Here is a 20,858-nt window from a genome sequence, read left to right on the forward strand (position 1 = left end):
TATATGTATCTCAATTTAATCAACAATTTCTCATATAATACCATACATTATACTCATCAAATGTAAATATGAAAATGTTTGTTTTAAAAACTAAACAACGCTAATATAAACTTTATTTCAACTATTGCAATTATAATTATTTTCATACGTTAACGTTTCATAAAAATCTAGTACAAACATTAATAGTATATATGCATTTCACTATTGTTAACGGTTTCTTAGAAATGAATATGTGTTTGTATACATGCATGTAATGTTAAACGCTCAAATGGAAGTGAACTGGAGTGAAGAAGACAACTTTTCGGACTTAATTTTGATTGAAGAGTCTACTGTCTAGCATTTAATAGCACAGTATTTATACCCGCTTACGGCGCTTACTATTGTGTGTTCGCGTTTCGTTTCGTGCATGCTCGTATTCGAAGTGCAATTTCAATTTTCGCTCATTATTTGCTAGTTTTGTGCCACTGTACATTTGGTGAAGACGTTTTGAATATTGTTTCAATGGTGGTTTTTGGCGTAGATATTTATAATTTCAAAATTTTCAATTATTTATTTTACTGTTGGTGGCTTTGGAAATGTCTTTTATTGTCCATTTTAGATGAGATTCGTTCGAAGAATAAATTACAATACAAATTTGTGAAATTATATGCGGAACTTGCAAGCAAATTTAAAGTATTTCTACACAATGAAATAAATTTCTGGTTTTTTATAGCTACAACTGAGTTTTTAAATGAATTAAGACTGAATAGTCTTAGTTTTCTAAACATTATTATATTATATAACAGTTTATTTGATGTACGCAAATAAATATTGCAAAGGATTTCGTCCTTTGGGTTTTGCTTATCACAATTTCAGAACAAAATTTTTCGTTAAGAGGCGCAAATGCAATGTTTTTTTTGTATGTATGTAAGTACGTATATATGTATGTATATATGTATGTATTTTTGTAAGTAAGAGTATTTGCGAAGTATTTAAGAAGTAAGTTTATTTCAAGTGTTTGCTAATTTGTGGTATGCTTTTCAACTATGTAAGTATGTATATCTGTGAAATTGTATAATTGAAGAATGCACATGTTTTACAGTTATTTTAGAATTTTTGCATATTTTTTATGCAAATTAATTGTTTATCTATTATTAAGTGAATATTATACATTAAGAAATAAATTTTTATCTAAAATTGCTTTTATAAATTTAAGCGTAAAACACAACTTAAATGCCTTTCTAAAAAGAATTTGATGTTGTTTCTAAAATTCGTAGAAAATATAGTCCTTTTCTGGTACTTTTTAGTTTCTCATTTCTGCTTTTGCTTTAGTTTATATTTTTTCTAGCTACAGAAAAACTCGAAATATCGAAATCGTTGATTTTTGTTCACTTTGGTTCACATAAACGGGGTATATGGTAACTTCAAGCGTATTTCTAGATTCTACGATTGATTTTGAATGATATAAGTCGAGTTTATTTGAAACGAATAAGATAATGAAGGGTTTTAGTGATACACTACCGAAAAACTAGGCACCGCGACAATGTTAGAGCTCTTTTTCGGCTTTTAACAGTTCGTATTGGTAGTTGGAGAGTAGAGCTAAAGCAGTGCCTGACCGCAAGCGGTCGATCTTATGCCATAATTAAACTGATTGTGCTCCCAAATTGTAACCGATGAACACGTGTTCAGCAAGCGAATTTGTCTGATTTTTTCACGGAAGGCTTGATACTCACAGAACTAATGTTCTAGCGTCTCTTTATCCTCTGCGTATGCTTGGCATTCTGCTGGTTGTATTTAATCAAGTTTCTGAAGGTGGGATTTAAGAGGCAGATGGCCTCTGTTTTGCCTCTTCTATGTTACTTACCTCCCTTTTACTTAAAACCGAAAGTTTTTCGATCTATTCCCCATCAACCCAAAAAGATTTTTCGTATTTCTCTCAAATATTTTTTTATGAAAATATTAATGAAGTTTTGGATATATCGAAGAAAAAGTTATTATTTCTTCTTTCGCTTTCTGTACCTTTTTTTTTATAAAACTAACCCTGCTTAAGTATTTTTAATGATTGAAATTGTATAATATCTGCCTCTATAGCTTTCAATTTTACCGTTAGGTCATTCTGATTTGTCAGGTAATGATCGAAGGAATACTATTTTCAATAATAATTTCGTACTTTTAAACCACACTGCGGTGAACTTTTTTCATTTTGACAAAAACCCAAAATTTTGAGTAGCACTTTTTTGCTTCTAGTATTCCCTTAAAGTTAATACATTTTTATGGATTTTGGATTTGAAACAATTTTAAACCAAAAATTTTCCAGAAGCGTTTTTCGGCGGTTCTCCTGAAGATGAGCTGCAAGATCAAGGGGATTCAATATTTTTTCAAACAAATTACCGATTATTAAAGTATACTAAAATCTGTAAATGCTTATTATTTTTGCTTATTTATTAAGTAAAATTAAAAAAATCGTTATTTCTGACCTTCAAGTGTTCAAGTGGATATTAACCCTTAAGGTGGCTAATATGAATCCCAGCCAAAGCATAATAGATAAACAATAAATTTGCATTTTTTTTAATACTTATGGTATTTGCTTTTTTGCTTTCTTTTTCGCCGTTTTCACCCCTAAATGGTTAGGTAATTAATTTTTTCGGACTTAATAATCACAAAGCTATTTATATTTGTTTTCTTTTATATTCCCGAAACAAATTCAATAATAATAATTCAATAATTTATTCTTATTTTGATTGCCAGTAGTTTAGTTTTTGTTTTCTTTTAACTATTAATTTCTTGTTCAACAATTTATTTACATACAAATTATTTGCTTTAATATATTATATATTTAACTTCTCGTAGGGTTTTTATTACCCATTCAACAATTGCTGTTTGCCTTTAACAACAACACTGTGTGACAAATTTAGTGTGGCAAATTCAGATTGCCAAGAATGTATACTCGTTGGATAACGGAAAATTGTAGAAGATAGTTTTTCGAGGTTAGCTTTGGTATCAAAAAGACATGCTTTAAGAGTCTTCACGACTTACGTTCTATGAAAATTCATCCAGTTTGATTACTTTGTGTATTAGGATGACTTATCGAATACTTATTTGAATCCAATATTCTACACCAATGTCGTAATGATCCCAAATGGGGTAAAAAAGTAAAGAAATTCATTCATAAAAAGAAGTTTGGGGTGAAGCTAAAGCTAAAAGTTTGGAAATTAAAAATTCAAACTTCCGTTTTGCTGACATGAAAACTTCGCTATAAAAACGATCAACCCTCTGTAGAGTAGATTGTATCACATCGGTACGTTACCCCGATATCAGTGCCTCTGTCTCGCAAAGTCTTAGTAAGAGCTATCCATATTAAGAAAGTTGTAAAGTTAGAATCTAAAAATTAGATAAGAGCCATTGAGAAATCTTTTTTCTTAGGAACCGATCCACAGTAATTGCTTCTTTTAAAATTTTTAAAACTATGAGCCGAAACAATATCGGAAGTTTCACGTCTGATTTTCGATTCTTGCCAAAAAGATGATTCCATAACTTTCTTCTCTGAAATATGCCATAAGATCAGTCATTCTGAAAGTGTGGAGTTTTGGCAAGGTTGTATATCCGGAAATTAGAAATATTAGAAACGTGGTTGTTGTAAGGAACTGCAATGAATATTTGCTTTAAGTCTACTTTATAAATATGCCCAAATTCTTGTTGTTATTCGGCAATTAAATTAAATTTTGTTTGCGGAATGAAATTTCGTCTGCAGAAATGTTGAGGATGTTGCAAAAAGCTTTTAGGGATTAAACTCTGTCTTTTGAAAGAGTTTACAAGTGGTATAATGAGTTTAAAGCCAAGCGTGAGAAAAATGTGATGTCAAATCGGGCAAAAACATCGACTGATGAACATAACGTGCTTAATCGTCATATCATTTGGATTGGTTCTGGCGAATTTGAAAGAAGAACTGGGCTTGAGAAGAGTTGAATCTCGAATGCTTCTAAAAACACAAAATTTTTTTACAAAATACCGTCGTGTTAGCATCTGTAAAACAGTGCTTTCTGACTATCAAAACGTAATGAAATGTATCATAACTGGAAATGAGGCTTGGATCTACGCTTACGTTTCCGAAACAACCGATCTATCGAGTGAATATCGTGCTAAAGGCGAGCCTAAACCGAGAAAACCACGTGAAAGTCGCTCAAAAATCAAGCTCATGTTGACAGTTTTCTTCATTATAGTGGTGTGGCGCATTATAAATTCCTTCGGTCGGAGTAAACTGTCAACAAGGAATATTATTTGAGCGTTATGCGCCGTTTACGTGAAGCTATTCGTCTCAAGATGCTAGAATTGTGGTTTTGTTTTTGCACCACGATAATGCATCATTTCAAACTGCATTGCCAAAATTTTTTATTTTTTTTCGCCAAAAATTCAACAAATATCGTTCCACAACCACCGTATTTGCCTGATTTGGCCCCATCTGACTTCTGGCTGTGCAACAAACTCCAAAGACCACTCCGAAGACACCATTTTGACTCAATTGAGGATATAAAAGCTGAATCGAAGAAGGCTCTGATGGCCATCACGACGGAAGATTTTTCCAAGTGCTGGAATGATGACTGGAAAATTCGTTGGCATAAGTGTATTGCAACGGAAGGGAATTACTTTTAAGGAGATGAAATAGATTTGCAGGAATAAATAATGATTTTAAATATATAACGAAATTCTCCATTCAATTTGATCGCAGTAGTATACTCTGAAGTGGGTATAAGTTATATTAATAAACAGCGAGATGAGCTGACTCAGCTTAGTCTTCTCCATATCAGTTTTTGAGCTATCGTTCTGAAATATTTCACATGGACTTACGAAAACCTCTAGCACATAGCCGCCATACAAATAAAAAGCTAAGTTAACGTATTTTTTTGATTTCTTTACATTTTGAAAAGCCGTAGATCACAGCTTTGCTTGCTCTCAAGACCAGTCGTCATTCTCAGAAGTAATTTTGTCATTTCAAGGGTTAAAACTAAAGCTAATCTGGGTGACGAAGTTCGACTAAGTAACAATTGTTCCATGTTCTTTTTCCGCTCTCCAACGGATATACAGGTTCGCTGCCTTCAATTGTCGCACAGTGTAATAAATATGTATATTCGCTATTATTATTACTTGTTTAATATTTTTTGAGTACTTAGCCACATTTACATACACATTGTCTCTTAATACATTAGCATTTTGTATGATATAATATATTTTGCTTGATTTTTCTATTCATAGTTTAGCTACAAACCCGAGTGCATTTGCTACGAATATATATTTATGTATGTATATATGTATATATAAATGTAAATACAATGCAATACCATATACTTTATTTTGAATTCACATTCGCTGCGATCCTAAGGTATAAGTTGCGCTTTGGACTAGGTGTGATAGTTAGATAGTAGGTTACTTGATAAATATGGTATGAGTATATATTTTGGTTGAGTGCTGGATCCATAGTAGGAATATTGTGCGGAAAACCACATATGTACTACATATTAGTTACTATATATATATAGAGAGAGTTATTAGTGAAGTGAGTGAGAAAGGGGGCAGAGAGAAAGAGTATGTTTCTTCATTTATTAGGCAAGTCGCTGAGTAAAAAGACGTTATTAAGTATAAAAAAGTTAGAAAAGTAATATAAAATACTGAAGTACAAGTCTTATTTGGGGTTATATGCCTAAAAGTATGCATTTAAGGACAACCAGTTTGATTGGACAAATTGTGCGCGTAAAAAGAGAGGAGGAGAGGGCGAACTACAGTGCTTTTATCTTGCTCATTCGGTTTTCTCTTGTGAGTAACAGGAAAAGTCTTAACGCATTTGAGTTCTGCAAGAAAGTGGGGTTTACTTGCATTCAACAACATTTTCTCAATAAAAAAAAATCCTTGTTCCTATGAAAATAATTAGATAATACTGTTGCGCTTGGCACGTAAGGCTGTGCTCTGCATGGCTGCCACGACTGCTTCGGCACCACCCGTAAAGATCGGTTGGTAGGAGGCGCGTCGCAGCACATGCCACATGGCTACGGGCTTGCGTAGCGAAGAGAGCATTTGATGCCAATGTCGTAATCCCTTACCGGTTGTACAGGCGCCCGCTATCACATGACCCAGCGGCGTAATACGTGGTCCACCATCATCAGCTTCGGTCACACCGAAAACGGTGAGCCGTAACTGCACGGTGGTGAGGCTAGTTGGTGGCACACTGAAAATCACCGACTCATTGAAGATGGGGCTGCGTTCGCGACGTTTGACTGAAGTACGTTTCTTCAGCACCTTCTTCTCGTTGTTCATAAGGTAAACCTGTGAAAATTCAATTGTGACATTATTTACTCACTCCACTTGTAATGATATCACATAAACGCTTTACACTTACCTTCACGAAAACGCTTTGCACCTGTTGCGGTGCGATCACTTTGCTGCCACCTTCCTTTATTTCCGTTTTTAAATTCCTCGCCTTCACCACGACAATCGTAAGGCGTTCCGCTGTTGGCAAATAGCTCAGCGAGAACATTAGTTCGCCCCATTGCGCATTGCATTTTCGCGAATCGGTTAGCGGTATCCATGTGGTGACGGGGCGTGGCATTTCGCCGATTTCCATTTCTGCTTCGCCGATTAGCGTGTGCGCATCACCACTGTGATACAAATGAAACCACAGGGAGTGGCGACCTTGTTGCTTCTTTAGCCAAAAATTGAATGTTTCATTGTAGCTGGGCGTGACGGAGTCTTTAAAAACCTGCAAAAGAAAAAAGGTAGTAATCACCCTGATAGTAAAATCTGTGTTTGCAAATTATATATTTTTCATTTCGTAGAATATTATTTTAAATTCCGCAAAAGATTGTTGCTAAAATGGCGCCCCCCATCTTTCAAAAACCCCTAGTTTAGGATTTTTTAAATTCTAAGCAGAATTGGTGCTAAATGTAATCTTTATTTGTTGGAAAAACCAACAGTTGTCGACCCATAATTTTACCTCTTGACTCTTTTTACGAATACTTTCGCACAAACGTTGACATAGTTTGGCTGGTCGGAAAGATTTCGGAGTGAACCATACCTCGATAATTGAATAGTGTCAACATAACCTTGATTTTTGCCTGATTCTACGTGGTTTTTCGGCTTCGGCTCGTCTTTGCCACGATATTCGGTCGATTGATCGTCTGTTTCCGGATTAGGAGTATAGATCCAACACTCATTGGCAGTTATAAACATTTTATGACAGCTTGGTAGTCGGAAAGCGTTGCAGTGTGAAACGTTAACACAACGAAAAAATGTAGTGATTTTTGTAACCAATCGAGCTTTCACTTTTCTTAGGCCCAAATGATCTTTCAAAATGGTTTCCACTGATCCTTCTGATATTCCAACGATGTCAGTAAGATCTCTGACTGTTAATCGTCGATTCTCAAGCACAAATTCCTTTATTTTATTGACGTGCTGATTAACAGTGGATAATATATATCAGAACACTCTTTGTTCGAAACCGTCGTTAAGGTATAGCTGCCTTACAATCTATCAAGTTCTTGTATGGAAATCTTTTCGATTTGAAAATATATCTTCTGGAAATTAGGCATAAATTTTTGTCCAAGGCAATTCTATAGCCTAGATGTCATAAAACTTATGAATCAAAATCAAGATAAAGATAAAAAGTTGGATGCAAATCGTTGACTGGTTGCCTTTTGCGGTGCAGTCGAAGTGAAGGGTTCTTTTTGCAAATGAATCGTATTGACTTTGAAATATCGTCATATCTGGTAAAGCATATAATTATATATCAACAAATTGGAGGACGAAAAAGTCTTGAATTGCATTCCCCATCGACTGTAACTTTATGGCCGGCTTCATTTTTGAAGAAATGTGAATCAATGATTCCTTATGCCTAAAGAGTATACCAAACAATGATTTTTTGAAGATGCAATTTCGTCTCAACAACAGCTTCTGAATTATCTACACTCAAATTTTGTTTATCCTAACTTCTTCACATAAGAAAGATTAATAAATTGCGTCTCGTGAGCCAAACTTTTATTTTCATAATGAATTTGCACGATATCCTTCAGATTAAGACTATTCATTATGAAATATCAAACTATGTAGGTTGCTATATATTTCTGGACTAGGCAACACTAAGTGACATTTCCATTGGAAAGTTTGACATTTTTTAGCATAACATCACTCAGAACGTTTAATCGTGAATTGTTTTATTTACAGGGAACTAAAAATTTCATCTCGGCCAAAAAATGGAATTAACTCGTGAACATTTTCGTGCGATCATTTTTCACAACTTTCGACGTGGATTATCACGACAAGAGTGCATCGATGAACTAAACTCTTTGTATGGCTATGAAGCACCATCCTATAGCACTGTGAAAAACTGTTACAACGAATTCAATCGTGGCCGACGCTCGCTCAAAGACGAATTCCGTGAAGGTCGTCCAAAAACAGCCGTTGTGCCAGAAAACATCGATGCCGTACGTGAACTGATAATGCAAGATCGTCATGTAACATACCTTCAGATAGAGGCATGCCTATGCATTTCTCCCACCAGCATACATTCGATATTGCATGAACACCTGGCCGTAAAAAAGGTTTGTTCTCGTTGGATCCCGCACAATTTGACAATCGCTCAAAAAAAGGCTCGTGTGGATTGGTGTAAAGAAATGCTGAAAAAATACGATCGCGGTGCTTCAAAAGACGTTTATAAGATCGTCAGAGGTGACGAATCATGGATCTATGCGTATGAGCCCGAAACACGAGCCAAATCCAACGAAAAAAAAAAACATTTTCGTTGATAAATATGCCTATTTTCATTATTAGGCCAGAAATGTATATAGCAGCCCTCATAATCTGAGTTTTAATCAAGTAGAATTTATAAAAAAGACCAGCTTCGAAAAAATTCTTAATTTTACTCTGATCAATTAGAGACTTTAAATTTCCTTATCTTTCTCTTGAAATTTTAAGCTAGTCTAGCCGATATATACTTATATAAAGTAGTACAAGTAGTATCATCTTGTGAAGGGTTGATAAAATCATATAAAAGGTCAGAATTGCACTATATTGTAATACTTATATCGAGTCCAATGAAAAGGTGAAATATTGTTCAGAAGAAACACTAGAAAGTGAATTATTTGTTTGCGTTTGCTTTATCATGGAAATTGAACAGCCTTTTCCAGACCTTTGCGAATTTGATGTCAGTGTTCTATGTGCCGTTTTTAATATTAAGAAATACACCAACGTGTATTCTATATAAATATATGTTTAAATGCATTTTGGACTACTTGCTCGATGACCTCCACCCGCATTTGCTTTATATTTCCACTGTGTTCCCAATTCTTTGGTCAACTTGCGTAAGATTTCAACAGGTCCATGCTCATTTTATTTTTATTTTTTGAATATTTACTTGTGGAGTTCATTTGTTGTATTTTTTATGTAACTAAGTGTGTAATCCTCAAAAGCTTAAATGCTATTCTTTAACAAACCCGCTCACCTTCGTCTGCATTGCAGCTGCCTCGTCTGGCACAAGATAAATGCGCACAAAAGTGTCTAACGACTCGACGTTAAAAGGACAAATTAGCCCCTTTGCCTCCAGCACCATAACCGTGAGCTCCATACCCTCATCGTTAATGGAATTTCTGTGAAATACAAATGCGCCAAAGTAAATACATGAAAATATACAAATGTACCTACATATATATATGTATGTATGTATGTATGTATACAAATGGGAGTGGTGGCTTGGGGCAGTGAAAAGTGGACATGAAACGAGCCGCTATATATTTATGCAATGTAAATATGTACAATGCGTGTATATAAAATAATGCATACATATGTATGTGTTTATGTCGGTCTGTAGTGGCGGCAAAGCAAGCGTAATTAATATTTAACGTGATGGGAAAAATAAGGAATAAAAAACTAGAAATGGCTACTATATGTTATAAAAAAACAAAAAATAAATACGACAAACAGCTGAACCCCAGCAGGAAATCTTAAAAGCATCTATATGTTTTTATTAATCTGATGGGACCGTTCTTGTTTCCGGAAAGAAATAATTTCATATAATTTCTGGAAATATTTTAGTTTTCTCTGGAGCAGGGCGGCTCAGAATTCTCTTAAGACGAAAATGAGGTCAAAAATAATAATATGGAAGTGGGTTGGAAAGAAGGAAGAGTTATGTCATAGGTGGAGGAAAAGCTCAGCTTAAAAATAAAAACGCTGGTGGCCTAGGAAAGCCTTGCACTTTGATCTGGTAAAACGTGGATGGTTGATATTGTAATATATGAGTATCTTCTGAGCTCTTTAAGACGATATATCTGTGAGAACTTTACATTATCTTTAGTTTTATATAATTACTTATTACTCATAGAAACCAGGGACTTGTCATTTCCAAGCTAATCTTATCTACAATTTCTCTTTGATGAGAGAGAAATCTATACTTATTAATTTTTGTAGAGTCCCTTTCTTGTAATAAATGTTCAAATGTTCTAGTAAATAATAATATTGTTGATGACATTATTTAAGCACTTTTGTAAAAAATTGGTGATTTTCTTTTAACAAATTTTCTTAGGCATATGCCAGTTTGTATGACTTCTCGGATCATTCTTTCTATTCGGCATGGATTTCACTGATAACGAACGTTCGTAAGAATGAACTATTGTTTAAACTGATTAGGCTATTTTTTTCAATAGCCTTTTTTGATAGATCACGCGTGAGTCATGTCAAGCTGTCATGTTATTTTTGTTCAGTATTGTTTGGCATTTCATCATGGAAAGACTTACGCCTGAACAATGTTTACAAATCGTTCAACTTTATTACGAAAATTCACGTTCTGTAAAGAATGTGTTTTGCGAGTTTCGCTCTGTTTATGGTCAACATAATCAGCCTACTGAGCATACTATTCGCCACAACATCAACGATCTTGAGACCCAGCATTTATGCGAGGACTGAAACCGCTCGACCTTCGCAAGCAACACCGCTTCGCTCTATGGTCTCTTGAAAAGTTCCAAGAAAATCCTACGTCTTCGTGTAAAATTTCATTCAGCGATGAGGCCAATTTCTGGCTCAATGGCAACAATAAGCAAAATTGCCGCATTTGGAATAGAGATATATTTCAAGAGATTCAAGAGCTTTCATTTATCCAGAAAAATCAATGGTGTGGTGTGGTTTGTGGGCTGGTGGAATCATCAGTCCATATTTCCTCAAAAACTATGCAGGCCACATTTGGTTTCAACAAGATAGTGCCACTTCCCACACATCTCATCAATTAATTGATTGGCCACCAAGATCCTGTGATATCACACCGTTACACTTTTTCCTAAGGGGAAAGTCTACAGTCTATGCGGATTTAGGCATTGGAACAAAACATCACGCATGTCATTCATCAGTTACCAGTCGAAATGCTCGAACAAATCATCGAAAATTGGATTCAACGAATGAACCATCTGAGAGGTAACCGTGACCAACATTTGAAAGAGATAATCTTAAAAAAATAAATTGCAAAGAAGGTGCTTTCGAATAATAATATACATTCTCCATTTAATTTGAACTTGCTGTGTTTTTTCCTTAAAAAAGTAGAGCCTCGAAATGAATATCACTTTTTTTTATCTAAAAAGATCATAACAAATTTTCATCTGATCGATCAGCCGTTTCGTAGAAAATTTCCTCACCGACTCTGAAGACAGCGTTTCTTGAAAAAAGTGTATAAAGTCTTAGAGGCCGATTACACTAAATTAAATAATTCTTACAAATACCCTCATATCACCGAAACAATTGCCGCATCCACAACTCTACATTCGTAGATATATGTATGTATATGAAAACCAAAAAAACGATTGTTGACATACATAAGTGGATATAACCCCGGAAGCTAAGTTATATTAAAGTGGGAGAAAATGGGAGTTATTGTGGAAACATGCAAAAAGAATATGAAAATTTTAATTATTTTTTGTATTTTATAAGATTTTAAATAATTGCTCTGTTTGCAGCCCAAAATTTTCTTTAGGGTATTAAGTAAATATGTAGATACATATACATATGTACAATTTGATAAATAAATATACACACATGTGTACATACTTATTTGTAGCTCAGGTTGTGCTTGGTTAGAATATAATAACAAAGCTATAGAAAATAGTAACAGAATGCGCCAGCAACAACAAAGATAACATTTGCAACAAAAATAATGCAGCATATGATGCGGGTGAATGCACATTGCACACTTGAAAGGTTGTTAGCACATAAAACATAAGTGCCGTAACCCCCTCCACAGCACATACGTGCATATTTACAATGTGGACTGTGCTTGGTGGAAAACAAAGGTTGCCAGATGCGCTTGTTCATATGCGCAAGCTTATTAATGCAACTATATGTGGTTGTGTGTGTGTGTATGTTATGTTGGAGGCGAGCATCCTAATGCGGCTAACTCAAGTACACTAACACTTGCCTAAAGCACACATTGCGTTTTGTCTTGTTGTTTTTATAACGGTGGAATAGTGTTTCTTACTTTTAACCCCCCTGCCTCCCCGCAAAGCTAAAAACTCACTTGTCATATTGCAGGCCGACACACAAGTAGCCGGTTATCTGTGTATACGGTTGATCTAACTCGCCCACAAACACCGATGAGGTGTCCGAGTTCACCGAGTCACATGAGATGGCCCGCTCCAAGTTGATGCCCTCCATCGAACCACAGGTCGAATCGAGCGAACACTGTGAGCTATTGCGTCGGCCAAGGCTCATTAGGGAATCTTGACGCAACAATGAACGGCCAAAGGTCCAGGTGGTATTGCCATTGCCACTCGTGTTCGGTGTGCCATGCGCTGTTGTCGGCGCGTTATGGCCGGCACCTGCGTTCACACCGAGTTTGCGGAAGAGAAAGTCCTCGGAAATGGTTTTCTGTAGCATGTGTGGCCCCTTTTGTACACGCTGCGTGAAGCCGGTGAAGGGATTGGTGGAGTTTTGTGTTAGTCGCCGCAGTCCACTTGAAAGTGACTTGAGTTCGGAGTCTTCCGCCGACGCCTCAGTGGTGGAAAATGAGCGATTACGAAATTCTTGAAATTGTTGTTGTAGTGATTTCGCGCTTAATGCTGCGGGGGTTGTGTTGTTGGTGTCAACCGCTATCGCGTCTGTTGCACGAGGCGCTGACTCGCTGTAGAAGGGATTACATGAGCCATTTATGTTTGTTGTTGTTGTTGTTGGTGATGGAGCCTCGCTGCAGCCGTTGCTAATGTGCCCGTTTAAATTGTTATTGTTGCTATTGTTGTTGGCAATATTTTGCATGCCTGCGTTTGTGTAACATTGTGTTGATTGTTGTTGTTGTAAGGCAGTGTTTGATTCCGGTAAGCTCTCAGCGGATTCACATAGAAAGGGATTTGTGCTGGAATTACGACGCTTTAACGTCTTCGGATGATTGTGATTGTGTTGGCCATTTGTGTTTGCTTGTGTCGTTGTTGTGGTAGTTGTAGTTGTTGAGGATAAAGCTTCAGTTTCCTGTATTGTAGTTGGAGTTGTGATTGCTTCCACCATTTGTCCACTCATGACCGCGGCACCATTACCGACATTTTGCAATGAAACCTGCCTCTTGGCCACCGGTCGTGGTATGGCGCTGGCGCTCAATGCCGACGATGAAGCCGACAGCCGTGGCGGCGGGGGCGCATCAAGCGGTTTCGGTATGGCCGCGTTCGTACATTTCATCGAAGAACGCTTAAATGGCGTATCTCCACCATTGCTGCGTCCATGTGAGCCTGTTTCATGGTTTGGCGTAGTCTCATTGATTTGTTGAAATGAAAATGTCACTGTCTTTATATGTCCGGCACTTGCGGGCGGCTGTGTGCCCGGTGCAGGTGCTGGTCGTAGCGGTTGTGGCGGTATGTTGGCGTCTACCTCCGCCTCGCCAGCGAGGTTCCAAAGCGGTGTGGTTGCATGCTGGGTTGGCTGTTGGCCCGACTGTCGGTAGTCATCCTTGTCGATGGTGTCAAAACGTTTAAAGCTACCGCTATTGCTGAGCAAAAATTCCGAACCCGAATGTATCTAGATTAATTGAAAATTATTTTTTTTAATGATTATGAGTACATATATACATATGTACATTCCGGATAGATATCTTTTATTGCCACTCACCATGTAACCATTCGCATGAAATAGTTTATTTTTCGATAGTCCTATCTTCTCTTCCTTATTCGAACGCATCCAAGTATTTGCACGCGGTCCCAAACAATGGCAGGCAAACATCACGAATGCTATCACCAACAGCAGCAGCAGCGCCAGAGTGGTGAATGACATCGGTTCGCCATCCATTGTTACTGCGTATCACTTGTTTGCATGTGCTCATTCGATACTTCAACTGTCATCCAAAAGCGATGTATGCTGCAAATAGATGTAAATGAAACGTAGTTTTAACAAAAGATTTATAAAGGGTAATCCAAGTAGAGGTACTTTTATAAATATGGGCTCTTGAAACGCTCCAAGAGGATCAGACGTTTTCGACCTGAATTTAATTCAGAGGTGGGGCAAAGACCAACCAGAAGAGATTCAAGAGTTGTCATTTTTTCTAGAAACAAAAACGGTTTGGTGTGGGTTCATATTTCTTCAAAAATGATGTCGGTGAGAACGTAAACGTCAATGGCGACGGTGATCGTCACATAATAACCCACTATTTGATGCCTGAAATTGGAGATCGTGATTCCAGCGTCATTTGGTTTCAACACAAGGGTGCCAATTCTCCACATATTATCAATCAATGGATTTTTTGAGAGACTTTTTTCTCTGGGGATATGTAAAGTCTCATATCTATGCGGACAATCCTATTTCGATTCAGGTCTTGGTGCAAAACATCACGCGTGTCACCAGTCAAAATGCTGCAACGAGTCATCGAAAATTGTACTCATTTTAAAGAGATAATCTTCAAAATAAGTACCAAAGAAAGTTCTTTCGAGTGATAATAAACATTCTCCATTAAATTAGAATTTTCTGTGTTTTTCTTTAAAAACCTCGAAATGGATCATCCTTTATTGGTATAATTTGTTTTAATAGTTATGGACGAACGAGCTTACAGTGTTTGTCCTAAAAGTAATAGGACTGAGTCGATTTAAAAAAATTTATTGAACCAATCATTACAATTCTTAAAAAATTTTCAAAATAGGCTCTTTCTGCGTCGATGCAGCGCTGTCAGCGCGATTTCCTAGCATTGATAACGTCACGGAAGAGATTCTCCGGAATAGCCTTCAAGGCCGAGGGGCATGCTGCGTGGATCCCCTCTGTCGTCTCAAAATGCTTGGCTTTCATCGAGGTGCTTGGAGACAACTGACCAGCCGCTCGTTCGTTAGCTAGGAACGCCCTCTACCGACTTCAGTCGGTGCGTGCACGCTCCGAAGTACAGTCGCGGCGGAAGAAAATCAGTCTTATTACTTGGTGGACAAATCCTGTATTCTTCGTATGGATCGTCTTACAAAACTCATAAACTTTCATTTTCAGAGTTTTATTATATTATAGTGTTAAAAATTGATATGTCACAATTTTGAACAACGGCTCATTAGTCTCTTGAAGTTTTGGCCCATCAAAAGACGACCTTGAACTATGTTAAGTTAAATCAGCTTTAGCTGATTTGAATAAGGGTCGTAACATCAATATTTTCTCCGATAAAAATTAAAAAATGCACCATTTATAAAATGGCATTTCCTCATTAAATAAAATTTTTAGAATGGATTATTAATTTATAGTTTTTCCCAAAACCCGTTATAACTAACTCTGAAAACACAACCCGACAGCGGTTTATATCCAACAGAAAACGTCTTGCTGGTGCTTTTTAGCCACCTTGTTTGATAAAAACAACCTTCAACGAATTAAGGATTCTTAATAAGAAAAATTATAATTTATGAGGTTGAGGTTTATCTCTGTGGTCCAGTTTGTATGGAGCTGCCCGACATGTACAAATGAGATCTTGAAATCAGGAACAAAGTTCAAAAGAGCGATTACGAGGAATAAGTAAATATTAATTAAAATATTATGCGGTCTTTATAAGAGCCTTCACAGCCATAGTTGTGATTTTCATCATAATAGAGAAAACGTTTTCGATCCATTGTGTACATAGGCAGTATTATATATATTATATTTGAGTAGAGATATTTGAATAATTTCTATATTATAATCTGGGAATATGTACAAGAATTAAGATGACAGAACTAAAATTCTTGATACTTGAGGAATAATTGACTACATTACGCATAATTACAGCATTCGTAATTGTAATTTAATCGACGATTGGTCTTTTCAAAAATGCATTTAATGTGATATTTCTTAAACTATTAACAAAAAATTATTTTTAATAATATATCAAGGTTTACTATAAACACTTCATAACGGACGGCAAATCTGTTCTCCATATTATTAGGGTGGTTAAGCTAACCTGTGCCAAATGTCACATCAAAATAATCATTAGTGTTTAGTACACGATTATCTTTCTTAAGTACATAAAGTGCATTCGGCGCTTTTTACGATAAGTGAAATTATTCTATCCAGAAGTTCCACTAAATTTTGTGTGTGGAATCCAATTTCTGGTGCCGAAACGTTCAGAATGTTGGAAATGGCCTTCGGTGATAATTGTTTGCCGCTACCAAGCGTTTTGATTGGTACAAATTATTCAAAGTGGGTCGAGAACGCATTGACGATGAACTACATCTAAGACAGCCATCAACATCAACTGATGATCAAGACGTCAATAAAATAAAGGAATTGGTACTTAAGAATCGACGATAAACAGTCGGAAATCTTACTGACATCGTTGAAATATCGAAAGGATCAGTGAAAACCATTTTGAAAGCCTAAGAAAAATGAATGCAATTGGTTCCAAAATTAGTCAATTCATTCGGAAAACAGCGTTGTGTCAACCTCTGTGAAACAATGCCTTCTGACTACTAAGGCTAGTATTGACCCATACTATTACTGGCGATGAGTCTTGGATTTATGCTTACGACCCGGAAACTGATGATCAATAGGTCGAGTATCGCAAAGGTGAAGCGAAGCCGAAAATACCACGTCAAAGCAGGTAAAAAATCACGGTTATGTTGACAGTTTTCGTCGATTATCGAGATGTGGTACACTCCGAATTCCTTCTGACCGGTCAAACTGTCAGCAAGGAGTTATGGGCCGAAAATTCTTGGATTTTGTACGACGATATTATAATAGACCTTCGCACACGGTATTGATTCTTTGTGAGTTTTTCGCCAAATTTTCTCGCTATTCAGCAAACTCAATCGACCGCTCCGGGGAAACCGCTTTGAGTGAATTGAAGACATTAAATGTAAATCACTACGCGCTATTCCGGAAATTTACTTTAACAACTGTTTCATTGCTCGGATTTTCTGTCAAAATGGTTGCGAATGTAAAAAATTGGAAACGAAATCTCGAAAAAACGGGACGAAAAGAGTCCCTTCCGTGGTCACGGTTGAGATAAAGTATGTTTTTGGACCGAGAAAACCTATTTTACGCCTAAAATTGAAGATGAGTTAAGGTTACTCCGCCCCCTATTGAAACAAAGGTGCTAATAGTTAAGCTTTTCGGCGGAAACCCATGAAAAGAGTCGCTAGGCCAGGCCAGAGCTCAATTTGTTGAAAAGCACCTGCATTGGCCAGTTGAAAAATGATGTAACATAGTATTATGATCGGACTAAACTAAATTTGTTTTAATTAGTTTTAGAGATTGTGAGAGTATACACGAAGGCTACAAAACGCTTTGATCCCAGGTATATTTCTGGGACGGTAAAATATGAATGTGTCAAAAGCAAGGTATGGGAGGGCTTCTATAGTACTTTATATTGGAATAAAGAAAACATGAGTGCCAAATTGTATGTTGAAAAATGGATTAGACTATTATACGACACGCTGAATAGAAATTGATGCTTATATGGGTCTACCGACAACATAAAGACCCCAAGTATACCAGCAAGTGGGCAAAAAAACTAGTTTACTTAGAGTTGATATTAAGAGCTGGTTGGATTAGCCACATGACCTTAATACAGCTGAGAATTTTTGGACAGAACCTGTCAAATACGAAGGAGTTCGAAGGTGTTATAGAATTGTGGAAGGCCATTCTTCTCCAGAAATGTAGGAGTTTGGTGGATCCCATGCCTAGGAGATGCCCAGCATTATTGTCTGTTACAATTAATTTTAGATTATTCGAGTATTGTTCCAATATGGACTAAGGGTTTACGTTGAGTCAATTTAAGCCCGCATTTTTCTAAGCTGCTCACAGTAAGCATCAGCGGATGGCAGGTGTATTCAGAACTTAATAATTTGCTGAATACTTCTGGCGGTTTCGGGCTATATGAATAACATAAGGATTCAATTTACAGATAAAAATTATTGTGCTGTGTACTCTCAACGTATCAAAATGGCACATCAAGTGCTAATTGAGTCCTATAGGGCTGCACTCCTACCTACCTACTCTCAACATAACTACATATATGTACCGTGTCTAGATTTGCTTCTTAGATAGATTTAAGCTTTTATAAATGCAAATTGATTTATTTAAAAGCAAATAAATCAAAAACAAAAAAATAAATAAAAAAACGAGTATACATATACTTGTATGTGTGTATGTGTATACTCAACCAATGTATGCTTCGTATTTGTTTTGATTTCATTTAGATCTACTTCCGTTAAATTTGTTACATTCTCAGCATCGACATTCAAAAGTTTACAATATTCAAGTTCCACACTTTCAACTCATCTCTTCTTACATTTAATTTAGCATATCGCACTTACACACACATTCATACCTTGAAACATAAATTACACGCAACTTGTTTCATTCGCAATGACTTTGTTGTTGGTGAAGGGAAAACTTAAACTAATGAAACAAATTTCCTATTCAGAACTTTTACCGTTCTCTACAGATGAATATATTCAATTCACTAGTCACTAGCAATGGGGTAAGAGCAACAAAAAACAAAACACAGAAAAGTGTGCGCGCACTAGTCCTGGTTTCCATTTCACTAAAACGTCAGCAATACAGCATCAGCGGATTTCCCTACAGAGTTTCAGTTGGCTTTGCGTTGAGTGCGTTGACAGTTTTTGATTGAATTTGAAACTTGATCCGACCCATTTTCACATCAAAGACATGCCGTCGTCGAGTGGCGTACAAGATGTTCGACGACACAATGTGATACAATCACTGAGTACCATTGCGTGGGCGAGATTCTGGCACGCCGAGATAGAGGTGCCGAGATATCGGTATTTACATATATGCCGGTCGTTCGACCAGAAAACGTAGTCACTGAATTAAAGTGAGAAATTATTTATAAATAATTTTTTGTTTGAATTAACATTAGCGCTCATTTTCAGCCTCGCTATGTTAGTCTTGGTTTTTGCAATATCAATTCTCTTGGTAAGGACTTATGGGGTCCAGTAATTTCGTAAAAAACTGAATAGACTTTGGACCACTATAGAAAATAGCTGTCATGTGAACTAACCGATCAAAATCAAGTTCTTGTAAAGTTCTTGTAAGGAAAACTTTTTCATTTGACAAGATATTTTCATGAAATTTGACGCAGGTTATTGTCGAAGACACTGGTACAAACTCCGAACTATTGTTCAGATCACACAATTATGGCATATAGCTGCTAAACAAACTAACTGATCAAAATCAAATTTTTGTATGAAACATTTTTTTTATTTGACAATATATCTCCGCCAAATTTATGTACACATGGCAACCCTGACAGCCGCAAATGTTGCTTTAATAATTATTTCATTTGAAAACTGCTTCTCGAACTGACATAAATTTTCCACGGCATGTCTTTTTTAATAGAGAAGTGAAACAAAATAAATGAACATTTTATAATTAAATGAAAACAAGCTACATAAGATGAGGTATCGATTACTCGACAATGTGACATTTTAAATTTGCCCAAAACTTTGCCAACTCATGTTAGAGACACAGGGTGCAGTGGTCGTCTCATCCGAGGCTTCTGTGTTCTTTTTATTGGGCGTGTTTTGTTTTACGTGACGGATCTCAAAGAACACAACCCTGTGGAGGGATGATACGCACTCTCACTTCAGTTCGGCTGTAAACAAATTTTTTTGGCTACCCAGAAGATACTCAGTCTAAGACCGGAAGTCGTGAGCTGCTTGAGCCATATGTAAAATAATCATTTCTGGTCACTCCCAAGTGAATGGCGCTCAGAAAACTTTCCTCATTTGAGTGAGCTTCTACATATGGTTCCATTCATCCTAATTATATATCTATGGCTAGTAAAAACCTACACTCAAATCAAGGTTCACTGTTGTTTTAGTAAATACTCATTCTACCAGAGAAGGAAAACAACTTAATCTTCCTCTAACTTTTAAATATATTATATAATGTGGAACATAATCTCTCCTTCTTAAAAAGTAGTTGTTTTTGCTTTCTTCAATCTGTTGACCTTGAACTACACACAAGTGGAAGGAAAATACTGCGTGTAATTATAAATAATTCTTAAAGCGGAAGCATTTGCTGGTGGCTGTCAAAACGATCTGATAGGCCAACGCGCGCAATAAAAATCCAAACAGTTATTATTTGATATATTGCGCGTTGATGAGTGGACGTGGGCGGACTAAGGAAATTGCTATATTCCCATTTTGATTGCACTTTCAAGTGCCGTGGCGTGTTGCAACAACTTCGAGGAGTGCACTCTTATTTCGCGGTTTCGCTATTTTTATTAATAACTAATATTTCATGTGCTGATTACTTTAAAATAATACATATTTAAGAGTTGACTTCAATATATTTTACTTAAATTTGATGTTTTGCCAATAAATATGAACGATTTGGTGTTTTTCGGTATTGAGTTTTTGGTGATTGCTTTACTAATTCTTTCGCGGAAACAATATAAGAATTTAACGGTATGATTGTAA

At 36.4% G+C, this 20,858-nt stretch overlaps 1 protein-coding gene across 1 annotated transcript in view; it reads right to left on the bottom strand.

The window, feature by feature from the left end:
• Positions 1–4,007: 4,007 nt before the first annotated feature.
• The window catches only part of LOC105225016 (uncharacterized), a 29,785-nt gene continuing 12,934 nt past the window's right edge, over positions 4,008–20,858 (bottom strand). The window contains exons 2-6 of the mRNA XM_049455207.1: positions 14,089–14,334; positions 12,515–13,998; positions 9,464–9,608; positions 6,368–6,727; positions 4,008–6,294 (exon numbers count right to left, since the gene is read on the bottom strand). Coding sequence (XP_049311164.1) covers positions 5,899–6,294; positions 6,368–6,727; positions 9,464–9,608; positions 12,515–13,998; positions 14,089–14,265 — 2,562 coding nt within the window. The 5' untranslated portion in view covers positions 14,266–14,334 and the 3' untranslated portion in view covers positions 4,008–5,898. The remainder of the gene's footprint in view (positions 6,295–6,367; positions 6,728–9,463; positions 9,609–12,514; positions 13,999–14,088; positions 14,335–20,858) is intronic.

This window comes from Bactrocera dorsalis, chromosome 4 (assembly GCF_023373825.1).
Source record: "Bactrocera dorsalis isolate Fly_Bdor chromosome 4, ASM2337382v1, whole genome shotgun sequence".
Lineage (NCBI taxonomy): Eukaryota > Metazoa > Arthropoda > Insecta > Diptera > Tephritidae > Bactrocera > Bactrocera dorsalis.